Genomic DNA, 17810 nt, shown 5'->3' with positions numbered 1-17810 from the left:
GTATAATCAATATACATTTGCACAGTTTATTTTGCAAGGAAACAAAGAAAATAAATTCAGGAATATCTTTTGAAAAAAAGTTACAAAAGCGATATGTTTAGCTTATGCATAAAATAATATTGTACTATATTCTACAAAAGTATTCTCTTTTTAATAATTTTGCTGAATTAACGAGAGACATCAATTAAAGATAGATATTAATCATTACACAAGCATATCAATATATTTGCAAAATGTATTGAATTTATTTAAATATTTCTTTTTTTTTATAATAATCGATACTCATTATTCTATGTAAACAAGTATTAAGGTAAAGTTATGAAAAAGTGAATACCCTGACAAGATATTTCATATTTTATATTGAAAAATACAAGTATATAATATCACAGAAAATATTATTGGATCTCATAAGTGTTCGGCATTCGACAAAAGTATGATCCATTCTCGACGTTTATATGTACAACCTTTTTCTTGCTATCTTGAAAAGCAAATAAATGGAGATCATGAGATTTAGATATTATCTTAAAAAATGAATTAATTATCACGTTCTCTATACACAAAAACTGTACGTTATGTTTATATCCTAAAATATAAGATTCATTTTTATATAAAACAATTTTGAATATTTCAATTATATCACTAGTTAAACTTTCAAAAAATTTGTCATCAGTTTTTGTTTCTCTTTTATAACAAGTAGTAGTGTATATGACATTTTTATAAACTGCTTTATTAAAAGCTTTTACATCTTCTAATCTGATATTAGCAAAATTATTATTTAAAACTTGTTTAATATTTGTATTTAGATTATTATCTTCCGCTAAAAGAATTACACCTGAATTGGTTTTCAACTCTGTTTCTTTCAATATAAAATTATTACGCAAAATATTTTTACAGTAACGGGAAGGTTTATTATCAGATGTACTTAACAACTCGGTTTCTAAAATAGTTTTCTGGATTAGACGTTTAGACATTTGTATTAAAGCTCCTTTTGGACCAGTTAATTTCTGCTTTAGCACAAAAATTCCATTTTTATATAAAAAAGCAGAAGTCGAAGAAAGTGGGCCACTTTTATATACGTTATCAACAACATGAAGTAATGCATAAGTATTGAAATTTATACTACTGTTTCCATAAAATTCTTTACATTGCGCAGTAAAATACATAAGATCAATCTTGCATTGTCTTAAATCTTCTATTGTTATACTTTCAGATAAAAGCTTATGCAACGAACTAAAAGCGCAAAAGAACTTAAATATTTTGTTTTCATTATTCCTAAAAGACATGGAATGCTAAGATATAATAGCAAGATCTCCATTCACTTGCTTTCCATTTTCCACTATTAAATAATCGTGGTGATCTGTGAATTTCACTAGGCAGTTTAATACTTAACAATCGTTTCTCAATGTTTCTTATATCACTTTTGGATAAATTATATTCTTCTTTTTTGTTATTTGCCCAAAACTTTGGGCACTTTGTCCATAAAGTATTAACAGCACCAAGCAAAATACCATGCATATAATCAAACGGCAATCCCCAAACACAATCAAAATTTTCCAATTGAGTAATTTCTGCGAAACCTTTAACACCTTTAAATGATCTGCCTATTTCTTCAACGTACTTCATGTCTTTAATATATGACATGATCTCTTAAAGGCGAATCATCATCTATAAAAGGGTATCGCATAGCACCGTTGAAATACTCCCCATACTGATAGCACCAACTACAGCCGAAATAACCGTTAAATTGGAAGCGATTTTGTATTATAAGCCGGGCAACAGAGTCAACCGATGAACAAAGGGGTTGTAATATAAAATTACATTTTTGACCACTTTCTATGTCTATGATAATACCATTTGTCATCAAATCACGAATCTGATTAATAAAAACATTTATATATAAATTCATAAATTGTGAGCTAGGTTCAGAGTTTGTAATTCATGTTCCTGCAAGTAGTATATTTCTAAACCGTATTTTCAGCGGCAATTCATTAATTACACAGGACCACAAAAAAATTTTTTCGGAGAGCAACTGGGACCGCAGTAGACGATTTTTATAGATTTTGGGTAGCTAAAATCGAAACAAGGCCCCATTTTGCTCTAACACGTCAGGATTTTCAAGAAAGTAAGGTTATGTAGGTGAAAAACGGCGATTTTTTGCAGTGTAACAGTGTAATCGACAGTCCGTTACAAAAAAGGTGTGCTAAACAATTTCAACGCGCAAACATGACCTAAAAAAGAAGTTTGCGTGCATGCGCGTGTGCCGCATTGATTACCGCCGGCGTTAGCGTAACCCAAGGTGTACCGCGAGGAGGTCGCACGGTCGGGTTTACATCTCATTGGGGTGCTTGATTAAAGTGAGTCCCTTGCCTCTCACTTCTGTATGTGCTTTTGTGTGTGTGTGTGTGTGTGTGTGTGTGTATGTCACTTGCAGAGATAAGGACCCCGTAACTCGTCATTTTTACGGTATTTACCGACTCCAAACCCTCTCTGCTCAGAATGCGTGCGTGCGTGTGTGTGTGTGTGTGTGTGTGTGTGTGTGGTGTGTGTGTGTGTGTGTGTGTGTGTGTGTGTGTGTGGTGTGTGTGTGTGTGTGTGTGTGTGTGTGTGTGTGTGTGTGTGTGTGTGTGTGTGTGTGTGTGTGTGTGTGTGTGTGTGTGTGTGTGTGTGTGTGTGTGGAGGGGGCGGTGATTATGAGTTTGCGATTTTATACGCACGGATTCTTTTTTCCTCAAAAGATCTTCGACTGTCTACAGACAGCACAAAAGAAAAGCCGTCTTGAGGGTAACCACCCTGGTGAGTCCATCCTTGTCGGGGTGCAAAGCTGTTACTCTGGCGAGTGGCCACTTGCACGGTGGAGAGCGTTCGTCGGTGAGCAGCACGATGGAGCCCACCTCGATGTTGTTGTTAGGATGATGCCACTTGGATCTTGCCTGCTGGCGTTGTAGATAATGAGCCGACCATTGTGCCCAAAAATGTTGAACACGCTGCTGGATGAGCTGCCACCGAGATAATCGTGAGGTTGCCAGGTCAATCAGAGATGGCTGGGTATGGTAGTGAGTGGACCTCCAATGAGAAAATGACCTGGTGTGAGCGCTGAGACGTCTTCAGGGTCGTCACTCAACGGTTCTAAAGGGCGCGAGTTGAGAATGGCCTCGATTTGCGTAAGCAACGTTGTGAGTTCTTCCGTCGTGAGTAGAGTCTCCCCGATAGTCTGTCTCAGATAAAACTTCACGGATTTTACCACCGCCTCCCACTTGCCCCCCATGTGTAAAGCGCCTGGTGGGTTGAACTGCCATCTGGTGCCATCAAGTTGCAAAACTTGGGCAATCCGTTGATGTTCGTGAGAGCCTTGTACGAACATTTTCTTGAGCGCAACGTCTGCTCCAATGAAAGTTGTTCCGCGGTCCGAATACATAGTCTGAGCAATTCCCCTTCTCGCTGAAAATCTTCGGAAAGCTGCTATGAATCCTTCTGATGAGTAGTCACTGACTACTTCGAGGTGAATTGCGGAGGTGGAGAAGCAGACGAACACGCAGATCCATCCCTTGTATGTTTTCGCACCTCGTCCCTTCCATGTCTTGATGGTGAGCGGTCCGGCATAGTCGACTCCTGTTTAAGCAAACGGACGTAACGGCGTAACCCGAGAGAGAGGTAGTTGGCCCATCAGTTGATGAGCACGGATCCCCCTCTGCCGAGCACACACGACACACCGTAAGATATGAGACTTCACCGGAGCCCGTCCGCCGATGATCCAGTATTGTTGCCTGACATGAGCCAATGTCAGCTGTGTTCCTCCATGCAGGGTACGCAAATGGGCGTGGGCGATGATCAAGGTTGGGAGCCGTGAGTGGCGAGGTGAGATCGCCTGATGTTTGTCTTGAGCTAGTGCTGATTAGTTGAGGCGGCCGCCAACTCGGATAATCTCTTGAGCGTCGATGTACGCAGTCAATCGACTGAATGCGTGAGCAGTTGGTAGTCTCGAGTTGGCCGTGAGCATTTTGATCTCGTGCGTGAAGTATGCCGCTTGAGTAGCCTTGATCCAGAATATTCTGGCCTCCTCCAAAGCTGAGTGCAAGTCCAGTGGCTTGTATCGGCGCTTTCTCAGAAGCGATATGAACCTGAAACAAAGAACTGTTATTTTCAATAATTTATTGAGAGTTGAGTATCGATATATGAGGTCCCAGTGGTAGTCCGACTGAGATGCGGCAGCATATAGCGCAATGCCAGAACGAGCCTCATGAGTGCTCAACTCGTCCGAAAGAGCGGGTTGGGATGACCATGCTTCAGGTGTAAGCATCCACGGTGGTCCCGTCCACCATAATGAGTGGCTTTGAAGTTGAGCAGTAGTTAGGTTTCGGGATGCGCAATCGGCTGGATTGGATGTACCAGGTACGTATTTCCAGTATGCTTTTGCAGTGAGATCTTGAATCTGAGAAACTCGGTTTCTCACAAAGTCCTTCCAGCGCGATGCATGAGATTTAATCCACGTGAGTGTCACAACAGAGTCCGTCCACACGTGAGTTGCTGTAACGTTCAACTTTAAGGTGGCTTGAACGTATTGCATGAGTCTTGAGAGCAGCAGTGCTGCGGTGAGTTCAAGTCTCGGGATGGTGAGTCGTTTGAGTGGTGCTACCTTAGTTTTGGAGCACACCAATGAAACCGTGGCGCCATTAGAGCCGTGGACGGTGATAAATACGACTGCAGCCATTGCCAGTTGAGAAGCATCAGAAAAGCCGTAAAATTCCACTGACGAGGTACTCCAGGGGTTGTACCACCGAAGCATTGAGAGCTTGCAAGCTTGTGAGTTCTTTTCTGATGATGAGCCACCGTGATGAGCGCTGGGATGGCAGTGGTTCATCCCATTGGAGTTTTATGTAGCCAAAGCTCCTGCAAGAGCATCTTCGCCTTGATCACCCCTGCAGTGATGCAAAGCCCAGTGGATCGAATATCTGAGCCACTTCAGACAAAACGAGGCGTTTGGTGAGATGATCGGTGTGCGACGAGATTCTTGTTGAGAATGTGAATGAATCTTCTTGAGGAAGCCATCGTAATCCGAGTATTTTGTTTGCGCAATCGTCAAATGCAATTTGTGAGCCCTGGTCTTTTTCTGCTTGAACCGCAGTGAGCACATCTTGATGAGTCGCGTGCCACCTTGCTTATGGGAAGCCGCCCGCCATGCACAAGTCCGTTGAGCAATATTGAAGTTTCTATTACCTGCTGAACGGTGTCGGCGCCTCCAAAATGTCGTCAACAAATGATTGGTAGCACTGCGAGGATAAAACTGTGACCTTCATCCTCCACCAGTTGCAGCAGTCTTCGTACTGATAAGAACGGGGCAGCCTTGGTCCCATAGGTAACCGTTGTGAGATAATGTGGCACTTCATTGAGCTGGTCGTCTATCCAGAGAATCCGTTGTATGTTCCCAATCATCTTCATGCACGTTGATTTGCCTGTACATTTTGGTGATGTCAGTGGCAACTAAGTGCTGAACTTGTCAAATCCAGAGCAAAACATCGGTGATGTCAAAATGCAGTTTGGCTCCTGTGTGCATGAGATCATTAAGTGAGCGGCCGGATGTAGATGCACGAGCCATTAAATACCACACGTAATTTAGTGGTTGCACTGTCTGGTGTGAGCACTCCATGATGTGGCAAGTAATATTGTGTGTGCTGACTGGAAGCGGGTGAAGCCTTCTTCATGTGATTGAGCTCTCGATATTCTGTCATAAACTGATGATACAAACGTCGATAGTTGTCATCTCGGGAGAGTCTTCTTAGTAAACTTTGCAAACATCGATGCGCAGTGAGATAAGAATTGCCAAGAGTATCAGATGATGATTTTAATAGAATTCGAACCGTGTATCGCCCTGTTGAATCCCGCGAAGCAGTGGACTTTGAAGTATTCCTCACACCTTTTTTCGTCAGGAGTGAGATCATGATTGGTACTCGCAGGCACTTCTTCTTGTGTCCAAAATTTCGACAATAACTCGTCGAGAGCATCTTCTCTCTCCTGAATTGATGCATGATGCACTGCAGCAGATGCCGGTGATGATATATCGACAGGTCCGAAAACGAGCCATCCGAAAATTGAGAGCTGCGCGATTGGCATCAATGGATCTTGTTTGATGATGGTGGGCTTGATGATCTGCCCATATGAGTCAGCTCCAATGATGATGTCCACTGGCTGTGGTGTGAGGAAATCTGGATCAGCCAAGGTTAACTTGGTGAGATGCGGCCATTCCTGTGGTGCAGCGTTGAAGGATGGCAGGATGTTCGCTAACGCCTGCAGAACGTGAGCTTGAATAATGACGTCTGATCTTGAGTGAAGTGAGCGGAGCTTAAGCAATGCAACTCCTCGAGTTTGCGTCGCCTTTCCGCCACCAATTCCAGTGATGAGAATGACGGAATGATTACGAGTAATGTTGAGCTGGCGAACGAGAGATTCTGAAACAAAGGTAAGTTCTAAACCTGAATCAATGAGAAGCCGTACGCGCTGAGTATTAACAGATGAGCTGATCTGAGCCAGGGCAGTAGCTAGTAATATTGAGTGTGATGAGCGGGCCAAATATGAGTGAGCGACGATTGCACCATCTTCCTATTGAGCTGACGCAGCTGAGCTGGTGATCGGCTTCGCTGATGAGTTCGACTGATGAGCCTCATGCAGCATCGTGTGATGTCGGTTGGTGCACTTCTTGCACCCCCCCCCCCTGAGCTTTTACATGAGCGGACGTTGTGGCGGCCGAGACAGTTGAAACAGAGCCTCCGTGGTATGACTAATTTTTGTCGATCGCCCGTTGAAAGATCCCTAAATTTCGTGCACATCACAATGAAGTGAGTGCCGTTGCAACAATCGCACGGGTAAACTGTGGAGCTGTCAGATGCTGCCGTGCGGGCCGGTTGAGCTGCCGCATGCTGAGCTGTCAACGTGCGCTTTGCTGTTGAATGAGCGCCGACGGCCATGAGGCTTCAAGATATGCATGCTCCTTTAGAGAAATGCCTTGTGCGCCTCTTCGAGATGCATTGAGATTTGGATGACTTCCTCTAACGGCGTGTCCTCTGCACAAGCTGGCAGCGTCTCGCCAATATTCCGCACCGTCGCCAGGCGGTTCATTTGAGTGTGAACCTTGAAGGTGAGCTCCGTGGACAAGCGCACGGGTGAGGCTTGGCGTTCCGATGTGCGAGCCGGTGGTACCTCAAGCAGCGGCGTCGTGGTGTCCGTACCGCCCGTACCCGCCTTTGCGGGTTCCGTCATGTTGAGCCGTCCCTGAGCTGCGCACGATGAAACACCTGAGAAACGTCGAGACACGTGTAAAAACTACTGCACGAGATGAGAACGTTCGAGAAACGCGTGAGAAAAACATTACGCGAAGCGAGAGTTGTTGAAGTCATGTATTGAGCACGTGATAATGTCTATATTACACTCGGGAGAGCGCGTGAACATGTTTGTGTAACACTCGCGAGCGCGCGTGAGAATGTCTGTACTTCACTCGCGAAAGCGCGCGATAATGTCTACGTGGCATGTCTTGAAGGGCATGCCCTGTTCACACGATCTGAGTCTGAGCTTTGTATAAATTCCACGCATCCGGCTCGAAGGACCAAATTTTCGCGAAATCGCTGATTAATCCCGGCGATGGAAGCGGGATGAGAAGGACACGCGTGGAAAGTGTTAACAAATTCATTCCTTATTTTTTGTGTAACTCAGAGCACAGTCTGAGCCGTCTTTAATGCGTTAAAAATGTACAATCTGATCTGAGAAACGATGAGCGGTGAATAAATGAGAAGTCTTTAGATTGTCCGTGAGTACGAGAGACAATTATATTAATTGCCCTCCTCGTAGTGATTAGCCCGTGAGCCGGTGAGACACGTGGCGGTCGGCACTCGCGCACGTGTGAGCCTGATTCGTCGTGTCGATGTACCAGAGCTGGATGAGCGGTCTCTTTACACGTTAGTAAAGTATCTCGGCAGCTTCAATCACTGCGGTGGGCACTTCAATTCGCTGTAACACTCAAATGAAGCACAGAGCACACTTCGTACGTCTGGTCACTGCGCGGCCATTTTTACGACTCTGTGTGTCGCGAGGAAGAAGTTGGCGATGAGCGCGCCCGTGCTTGCGCAAGTTGCCGCGTCAATCCGGCCCGTCGATATCCGATTGATGCTGCCATCTGATCGGATGGCGCAGTGTGATAACGGAATCTCGAACAGTTATTCTATCATCAAACTTTGATTATATGTTATTCTACCTTATTCTTTTAAAACAATGACTAATTAGTACCGATATATATTGTACTGATCAGTCATTGTTTTATAGATTAAGGTAGAATAACATATAATTAAAGTTTTTGATAGAATAACATACATATCATAGTTTTGTAAAGAATAAGATAGAATAACATACATAAGTTTTTAGAAATTTTTCTGTACTTATGATACAAAAATATTAATTAACATACAGATAATAGTAAGAGTTACATTAAATAACATAAGTATCAATATACATTCTAATTATTTGTATAGAATAAAATAGAATAACATACATAAGTTTTTAGATTTTTTCTGTACTTATGATACAAAAATATTAATTAATATACAAATAATACTTAAAGTTACATTAAATAACACAAGTATCAAAGCATTTTAATTATTCGTAAAAAATAACATTGATAAGGATTTGATTGTTTCTATATAAATTATGATAAGAAATATTGATTGACATAGAAATACCAACTCTGATATGAATTTCTATAAAAATTTACATAGAACAACAATTTCTATTTTTATATAAAATGAAAAAGATAGAAAAACAAAGAAAATTATAAAATATTTACAAAGGATATGATAATGTACAAAACAATCTAACTATATGAAATTTCTTAAGTATGTTCTGAAAAAGAGGATTCAAAATCTTCCATGACAATGTCAGCCACTGTTGGAGACAAAGGGGAGCCCATTGGAGAGCCGAAGGTCTGTTTGTAAATGACACCGTTGTAACGGCCCAACTTTATCATCGAACGCGGACTAATTCGCCGGATCAGGAGTTCGACTGAAAGGCCCAGAGACAATAATCAATCGTAAGGTACAATAAAAAGCTTTATTCAATTCGATAATATAATTACAGACCATGCGGAACGCGGGTTGATAGCTGGACGCGGTATTTACATAGATCGGTAGTGCATGTGCACTCGGCGCGGTGTACGAGGTAGCAACGGACGCGGCTTTACAGCAGGACGCGGGAGTTACATAAATCGGTAGTGCCTGTGCACTCGGCGCAGTATACGAGATAACGAAGGGACGCGGTTTTACAGCTGGACGCGGTATTTACATAGATCGGTAGTGCATGTGCACTCGGCGCGGTATACGAGATAATAATGGACGCGGCTTTACAGCAGGACACAGGAATTACATAAATCGGTAGTGCATGTGCACTCGGCGCGGTATACGAGATAATAACGGAACGCGACTTTACAGAGAATAGTGAAACGCGGTATATTACAATGCTCGGTGTTGCCCGTACATTCGGACGGTAAAATGAAGGCGGGCTTACACTACTCGAGGGACGCGGTGTTTTACCGGGATGTGTATGCACCTGGTGCTGTATACCGGCAAGGCTGAGACCGTGGGCGGGAACGCGCTATATGCAACGGAGGATTGCGGGATCCCGGGGTTACGGTCGCGAGAACCCTCGCTACGAGGCCGAGCACGCTCGACCTCGTTGTGCCGTGGCCGTCGGGAGTAAGTGCGATGGAGTTCGAAAACACCTGAGAACGCTCAGTCGAGGTTCATACTCTGGACCTCGTTTTGTGTGTCGCCTTGGGATCTGGAGGGTAGGCTTCGTCAGGAGCAGCGGAATGCCGTGGTAGAGACGAAGTGCCGTTTCGCCGAGCGCGCCGGCTCACAGTGGGACGGTTTGGGAAAATAGGCGGACATTTTACAAAAAAAAGTTTGTTTAGATTAATAAAATAATGATAAATTATTGCTTATATATAAATGAACTATCAAGTGATGTATTAAGAAATCGTAATTTAGATAAAAATAAGCATTTATGAAACGAGTAAATTATTAAACTCGAGGGATGGATTAATGTGAGTAATTTGCACCAGTGCAATAATACCATTATTTTTAAATGTATAAATGTATTATAATATGTTACGAATATAAATACCATTATATACCCTAAAAGTGATACAAATACACATTGTAAAGCATTAATATACTCGGTGTACTCAAACTAAAAGTTGTCTGGAACTTTTGTATTAACTTGTATTAAAAAAAACGAAGTGTCGAAATAAAGCTTATCTATAATACTATTCGAAACACATAGATTCTTATCCCCGTTCGTCCCCGTTCTGCTGTAATTTCAATTTAATCTATTAAGTCCGGGACGGACGATTTTTCAGGACAGTTTTCATCAGCTGTTATATACGTTATACCGACTTTAAAAAAAATCTATACCAACCATTTCTGACGTAAAATTTATCGAACATTTCGAATCTGCCATGTTTTTAACCTGATCCCAAAAAGTTACGATCGATTATTTAAAAAAAAATCTGATTTCTTTACGAAAAATGTTTCTTCTGTCAACATTTTTGCATCAAAATCGGACAGAGAGAACTGTATAGAGTGAAAATTTCGCGTCCATGAACCTTAAACTTGAATGTGCATGAACTTAAAGAGGAAATGTCAAGCATTACAGTCACTTGTGAATCCCGCAAATAAAATACAGTATCGGAACACTTATAAAGCGTGAGAAATTTAAAAGCTCATTTCTTATTTTGCAGTGTCTTTTTGTTTGTCTTTATTTTGGTCGGTTTGCATTTGCTCTATCGTTATACGTTTCGTTGGTTTTTCATATATTCGTAATTGTTTTCGATAGTTCAATTCATCTTTATTTTCGTTATGGACAGTATAAAAACGAATGGTCAGCTGTTCATGATACTGCGTAGTGCTAAAAGTTTTGATGAACATGTTTTATTAACAAAAATATTAGAAATATTAGATAAAGAGATTTCAGATGATGCCCAAAAAGAATTACATACAACTTGCAAAGATTTTTGTTCAAATTTAAAAGTAAAATGGAGACAAACAAATTATACAAAAAAAATTTTTGCAATAAATATAGTAATTGGTTAAAAAATATATTTATTTATCCTTCAATATTTTTGCGTGAAATATCAACTGTAGAATCTTTATTTAAAAAAAAAGAAAACCGGTCATAACTCAGACTTGAGTGGATCTACAAAAAAGATGGGAAATTAAAAAAATATGGACAAATTTGAGTCATATTCTGAAAGACATAAACATCGAGTAACATTACCTTTGCTAAAAAACAAATCAAGTTATGTGCTTTTACATGCAGCGAAATTGAAGTTAAAAACAGAGGGAAAAAATGACATGTACAGCATTTTAAATTATTTAATTAAAAATCCTTCAGAAGCCAAACGTATTAGAGATGCATGTTACACTAAAAAACCTAAACCTGCGAAATTATTTTCTAGTGAAAAAGCATTGGGATTAATGATTTCGGCAAAATGGTCCGGCAGATTTGAGTACAATACTCTAAAACAAGCTTGCGCTGAAGAAAATATTAAAATACCTTCCTATTACGCGATAACATCAAAGCGTACCGAGTGTCATCCAGATAAAAATGAAATCTCAATTACAGATAGGGGAGCTTCGATTAAGTTGCAAGCATTATTAAACCATACTGCGAGTCGAATATTAAAAATTGTAGAAGAAGAGAAAATTAAAATTAGCGGTACTGTGACTCTGATTAGTAAATGGGGATGCGATGGGGCTTCTGGGCAAGAGGTCTATAAACAAAAATTCAGTTCTTATGGGAGTGATGATTCGAATGTTTTTATTTCTACATTGGTTCCATTACAACTTATTAATGATGAAACTAATATGGTTATTTGGAAAAATAAATTTCCATCTTCGACAATGTTTTGTCGTCTACTTAGTTTCGAATTTGTTCATGAAACTTCGGAAATTGCACAACAATTAATAGAAAATATTGAAACACAGATCGAAACATTGCAACCCACGACTCATGCACAAATTAAAATAAAGCACGACTTATTATTGACAATGATTGATGGAAAAATTTGCACCGCATTGAGTGATGCAACATCATCAATGCGCTGTTATATTTGTAACGCCAAACCAACCGAAATGAATGACTTAGAACGAATCAAAAAGAAAACTCCTAATCCAAAATTTTATAAATTTATAAATTATTAAATAATTATTAAATAATTATTAAATAATTTATAAAATTTTATAAATTTGGAATAAGCTCTCTACATGCTTGGATTTGCAGCATGGAATGCCTTATACATATAGCTTATAACCAAGATTTCAAAAAATGATCTGCTCTTTCACCGGAACATAAAGCATTAAAGGCAAATAGAAAAAAACAAATTCAAAATGATTTTATGCAAGAAATGGGTTTAAAAATAGATTTTATTAAACAAGGAGTAGGAACAAGTAACGATGGAAACACTGCAAGAAGATTTTTTTCAGACCCTACAAAAACCTCCAAAATTACGGGCTTAAATGAAAATTTAATATACAGATTTTCTGTGTTGTTGCAAGCAGTCGCTTCTGGATATCCGATAATTGCCAATAAGTTTGAGAAATTTTCTATGGAAACAGCTGAACAGTACGTAACTCATTACAATTGGTACTATATGCCTGCTACAGTTCATAAGTTACTGTTACATGGTGCAGAAGTGATACAGCAGTTTATAGTACCAATTGGGTCATTATCTGAAGAAGCGCAAGAATCAAGGCATAAGGAATTTAGAAAAATCAGAGAAGAACATACAAAAAAAATGCAGTAGAATTGCAACGAATGAAGATATCATGTACAATCTTCTCGTTTCATCTGATCCTTATTTGTCAAGTAAAAGACCAAAATTACTAACAAAAAATAAAAAAGAATTATTTGAAGAAACAATGGATTTGTTGGACGTAAATTCTGAAAACTGAACGAATTATATTTTTTACTAATCTTTATATATAAATAAATACTACACTATACCTACATTAAGTTTGTTTTTTGAGCGTATACAGTCACGAATATTTTTGTTTCATGTTTTTTACGCATTTTTTATTTTCTTCCTATTCTTTATAAACAATTAATTTTATCACTAATCTTCTAATAATAATAATAAATGTTATCATTAAAATTAATTTTCGTTAAACTTAAAACTGCAAAAAAAATTAAAACTAAAATGCAAAAAAAATATATAAATCTAAAAAAAAAACAAAAAAAAGGAATGTATAACCTTTGCAGCCTCCACGCGGCACATTCTGGGGTCATGAATTTTTTCATCAGCTAATGCAAGGGATAAATGATTTAATTTTTGTAACTTTTTAATCATTTTGAATCATTTTGAAAAAGCCCGGAGAAAAATGGAAAACGCATTTACTTAAAAATTGCAGGAATTCGTCATATTTAGTCCATATTGAATCAGCTATTTTGAATTTTGAAACTCTAACATCAGATTCATGATTAGCAACCTTAAAAAGCTCGGAGAAAAAAATTTAAAACGCATTTACTAAAAAATTGCAGGATTTTGTCATTTTTAGTCACCATATTAAATCCGCCATTTTGAATTTTATTTGTCCAATAATAAATTCAAAATCAGCATATAAAAAAACCATTATAAACTTAATTTCAGATAAATCGTTAATGAATTCCGAACTTTATTCAAGAATGTCCTCTTTTCTGGCGTTTTGCACCACTGTGCGGCTTATATATCGCTCGGCGCGGCGAGTTCAGCAGGAGGGAGGCCGATCGTCAGGCGGCTCGCGCGGCGGCGCGATCCCGCGCGCTCGTCTTCGGCGGGGATCGGCTCTCGTCGGCGCTCGTCGGCGTCGTGCGGGAAGGCACCGGTGCGGCGGGTTCCCCGCGCACACGGTGCGTTTCGAACGTTTAAAAAGATGTGGGCGCACCGCGCCCTTTCCTCGCCCGACGGATGATCGGTCGGGCGGCATCCGGCGGGTGGTGGCCGGGAACGATGCCTTAGCGTGAGGGGCGCATCGTTACACCGTTAAATGTGAAAAAAGTGGAAGCCAACACAAATTTAACCGCATTCATAAACTCACTGCGTGATAATCTCGTTTTTGTTTTAATAAACTTCCACCTCTTCTTTATGCCCTCCATAACTAATTTTGATGGTACATTAGTAAATAACGATACGGCGTCCAATGAGATCAAAATCTCGGAATCTTGCATCCTAATTTCAGATAGGTCAGCGCACAATTCGAAGCTGTTATTAACGTGACTCTTTGGTTTAGGCAAGCTGTCAGCCAAAATTTTTTGTAAAAAGGATGCTAAATTGTACAACGCCGTGTTAACCGAAGAAACAATTATTCTATACGGAACGTTCTTTTTATGTATCTTTGGAAGACCGTAGGCTTTAGGAAGTATGGAATCACTAGAATGTAAGTAAAAATGCTGCCCCTTCGTGATGTACTCCCTCTCCAGCCACTTCTTTATCAGAGCATTTAATTCCCTTTCTATTCTGGCAGAAGGATTTCTTTTAACTATTTCATAAGTGTCTTTATCATTGAGCAACAACTCCATTTTTCGTATATATTCGTTTTTGTCTAATGCCACCGTCACATTACCTTTATCCGCTGTTGTAAAAATTACGTCCGGATTAGTTCTTTGAAATTGAATGGCAGAGTTATATCTATAGATGAGACTGTGTTCAATGGGAGTGGTGGGTGGTCTTTTTTGTAAAAATTTATGGAATTGAGGAATCGCCACATTCTGTATTCTAATTTGATTGTCAATAGTGTATTTACTACCATTACTTTCGAGATCTTTAATAAATTCATGTACAGCTTTTTTCTGATTGATAGAAAACGGTAAACTAAAATCTCCAAGCTGTAATAAAGAAGAAACTTCCGAAGGAATATCGACATTGGATAAATTCAAGAACCATTTATTATTCGTGACTTCGAGCGGATTCGTATTCGTAGTGTTAAAGAAATGGAATGGCTCAATAGAAATATTTATGTCAGAAAAAGAGTCAGAGTGTTTAAGTAGCCTAGTCGACAGGGCTATGTTATTGTCACACCCGAGGTTCTTTAATAAGAATTTAATTTTTATCATCAATGTTTTACTAAGCAATAGATATCCCATTGATCTAATATTCTCTCGAATTAACATGAGACTGAGGAAATTACAATTAACAAAAAATACTAAAAGAGATAATAATGCAGTAAGTTTACAAAAAGAAAAAAGTTTTATCGCTATTCCATATTTAAATTCTATTTCAAAAATCATAGCCTCAGCAGTGGATAGATCAGAAAATTTAGTGGGATATCGCATTTTAAATAAACTTAACAACATTATTAAGGTTCATAAAGATAAGAACGCCCTTCTCACAAATACTGATGTAATTTATAAGATTGATTGCAAAAATTGTAATGCTTCTTATGTCGACCAGACAAAGAGGCAACTCCAAACAAGATTAAAAGAGCATAAAAGCAACATTAGATTAGATAAAACAAAGCATACGGTTGTCTCTGAGCATAGCGTGAAATTCGGTCATGCATTTGATTGGGACAATGCTCGCATTTTGGAAATCGAACATAATTATAAAAAAAGATTAACGGCTGAGATGATACATATAAAGGAACAGGCAACCGGTATAAACTTAAACAAGGACACGGAGTTATTGAACGATGCCTATTTTGATATTCTGAACGTATTATCTCATATGAAATTTTAACAACAATCCGTGCCCTTCCGAAGCGAGCATTGCCACAGTCGCTTGTAATCTCTCGCGATGATCACACATACTATTGAGACGATGAAGGAAGTCTCCGTATCTTTTGCTGCACTGACTTTTTATGTGAGTGTCCCGCTTAACAAATTTTTACTTAATTATTCGCGTTTCTTATAATTTTATACTGTGTTCAGTTGCCATTAAGACGGTCGGGTGACATAAAGATTCGCGAATGCAGGAACATCACGGATGTTCACCTTGTTCTTGCGGCGGAGGAGACGACCGACAATATACATTTGACGAATACCTGAGGTGTTTGACCTTTTATTTGTTGCGACGGTTACGAATTTTCAGTCCTTTTTATTGTGATTTGATGCGTTAAAGTTTAAGAAGCGATTAAAAAGCAATATAAAATATTGCGAACACATTTGTTGTTAAATTGATTTATTAAATATACATCTATCAATAGCTCGTAATTTGGCCGTTTCTATTATTTAACTATGTCAAGGAGGATCTTATATTACCGCACCATTATACGTTTTACGATTTTATTGTAACTAAGGTAAATGTACTAAATGATAAAACTTATGAAGCAATATCACAATGTTGGCATGTTATTTTATTGTATGTAATATTGCGATTAGGCACGAGGAAAGAGCGGGCCTCTGTTCACATTTGACGTTCACAATGATATTTGTGTTATGCATGATGCTTCTGTCGAAACCGAGGAATCACATGCCGGAAAAGTTTTACTTAGTCTCATTAGATCATGGTACGAGAGGAACAAACACATTTTTCCAGCGAGTAGATGGGAACCTTTTGATCCAACAAAAATTTACGACAAGTATACAGTGTCGGATAAAAATAGAAAGAAAGATAAAATTTGATAAACTTAGATTCAACAAATTGTCCAATTTCGTTTAAAGGATTCAGATTCAAAGGACTGTAAATATTATAACCAGATAAATAACTTTGTTTCATCATACAATTGATTCATTATAAAACAGATTGTAATATATATTTTAATCTGATTTTTTAAAATATAATTATACAAAATAAAAACTAAACAATTTTAAATTAAATTTTTTTGAAATTATAATTATGAAAAGTAAATAATTGAATATGATTATTTTGTAAATAATTTAAAATAAGTACAACAATTTATAAAATTAGATGAAATTTATAAATGATAATTACCAAAGGTAGCCAGGAACATAGTTTGGCAAACTTTGATTTTTCTTGTTTGCACAGTCGGTGAATATTGAGCTATGCTCCTTTTTCTTCGTTTTCCATCATTTGATTGGTCTCTGTGTTGAATGGTTGTGATAGATTTGTAATCCTATTGACGATTATGGTCACACATTTGCCAAAATTCATTAAAAAATTTTTGCCTTTTCATAAGTGTAATACGTTCCGAACATTTGTAGTGACACGAAAAGCATCCTACACCCATTTTTCTTTTCGATACTGATTGACCACTTTGAGTTGTACACGCCGTACCATTATCTTGGGCCTTTTTCAAAATATTGACAGCCCACTCATCAGGGTTCCTTTTACGTTTTCTACTCGGACCTTTTCTTAATTGACAATGCTTTTGTATGTCACTCGTAGAATCGTAGAATAAATAAAACTCGTAGAATAAATAAAATGCCATAATTTTTTTAGTTTTGCAATATGATAATTTATTATTTAAATGAATTTTTTTAGTTGCTTAAATATTGATGATTTGGTTTAAAAAAATTTTATTAGTCTAAAAAATACAATAAGTATTTATAAAAAGATATTTGTCGGTTCATATGTAGAATGTAATAATTTCATAGAACTAATACAAAGTAAATAAGATAACAAGCTTTACAGCATTGATGAGTTTGATTTCCAATTATTTTTTAAATGTTGTGACGTGACAATTCGCGTCTACTTCCCGGACGGGCTCGGCCGAGGGGAGTTCGGGGATGCTTCCTCCTCGGAGCGAGGGGAGGGCGGTTGCGTAATATCGGTTGGTCTAATTCGGATTTAAGTTTTAAGGGATCGCCGGTGGTGACCGGAATCAGGCTGTAACGGCCGCGAG

At 38.7% G+C, this 17810-nt stretch overlaps 2 protein-coding genes across 2 annotated transcripts; both read right to left on the bottom strand.

Moving 5' to 3' along the window:
• Positions 1-3031: 3031 nt before the first annotated feature.
• LOC139823279 (uncharacterized) lies at positions 3032-3415 on the bottom strand. The gene has a single exon (XM_071795657.1). It carries the CDS (start codon positions 3413-3415, stop codon positions 3032-3034), a length of 384 nt encoding a protein of 127 aa, XP_071651758.1.
• A 1832-nt stretch (positions 3416-5247) lies between these two features.
• LOC139823278 (uncharacterized) lies at positions 5248-6910 on the bottom strand. Its single transcript, XM_071795656.1, has 3 exons — positions 6856-6910; positions 5856-6443; positions 5248-5450 (listed from the first exon to the last, which is right to left on the bottom strand). Exons 1-3 carry the CDS (start codon positions 6908-6910, stop codon positions 5248-5250), a joined length of 846 nt encoding a protein of 281 aa, XP_071651757.1.
• Between the last annotated feature and the right edge of the window lie 10900 nt (positions 6911-17810).

The sequence above is a fragment of the Temnothorax longispinosus genome, chromosome 12 (assembly GCF_030848805.1).
Source record: "Temnothorax longispinosus isolate EJ_2023e chromosome 12, Tlon_JGU_v1, whole genome shotgun sequence".
NCBI classification, from domain to species: domain Eukaryota; kingdom Metazoa; phylum Arthropoda; class Insecta; order Hymenoptera; family Formicidae; genus Temnothorax; species Temnothorax longispinosus.
The sequence above is the reverse complement of the archived record's forward strand: the minus strand, read 5'-3'. Positions and strand labels throughout refer to the sequence as shown.

What these genes read in the sequence shown, in the direction of transcription:
- LOC139823279 (XM_071795657.1), bottom strand. Translation starts at nt 3,415, where the DNA reads ATGTATTCGGACCGCGGAACAACTTTCATTGGAGCAGACGTTGCGCTC.
- LOC139823278 (XM_071795656.1), bottom strand. Translation starts at nt 6,910, where the DNA reads ATGCGGCAGCTCAACCGGCCCGCACGGCAGCATCTGACAGCTCCACAG. An exon ending in GACAGCTCCACAGTTTACCC is followed by an intron (nt 6,444 to 6,855) that starts GTGCGATTGTTG and finishes CCTTTGTTTCAG; the next exon opens with AATCTCTCGTTCGCCAGCTC. An exon ending in ATTCAACAGGGCGATACACG is followed by an intron (nt 5,451 to 5,855) that starts GTTCGAATTCTA and finishes CAAAATGTACAG; the next exon opens with GCAAATCAACGTGCATGAAG.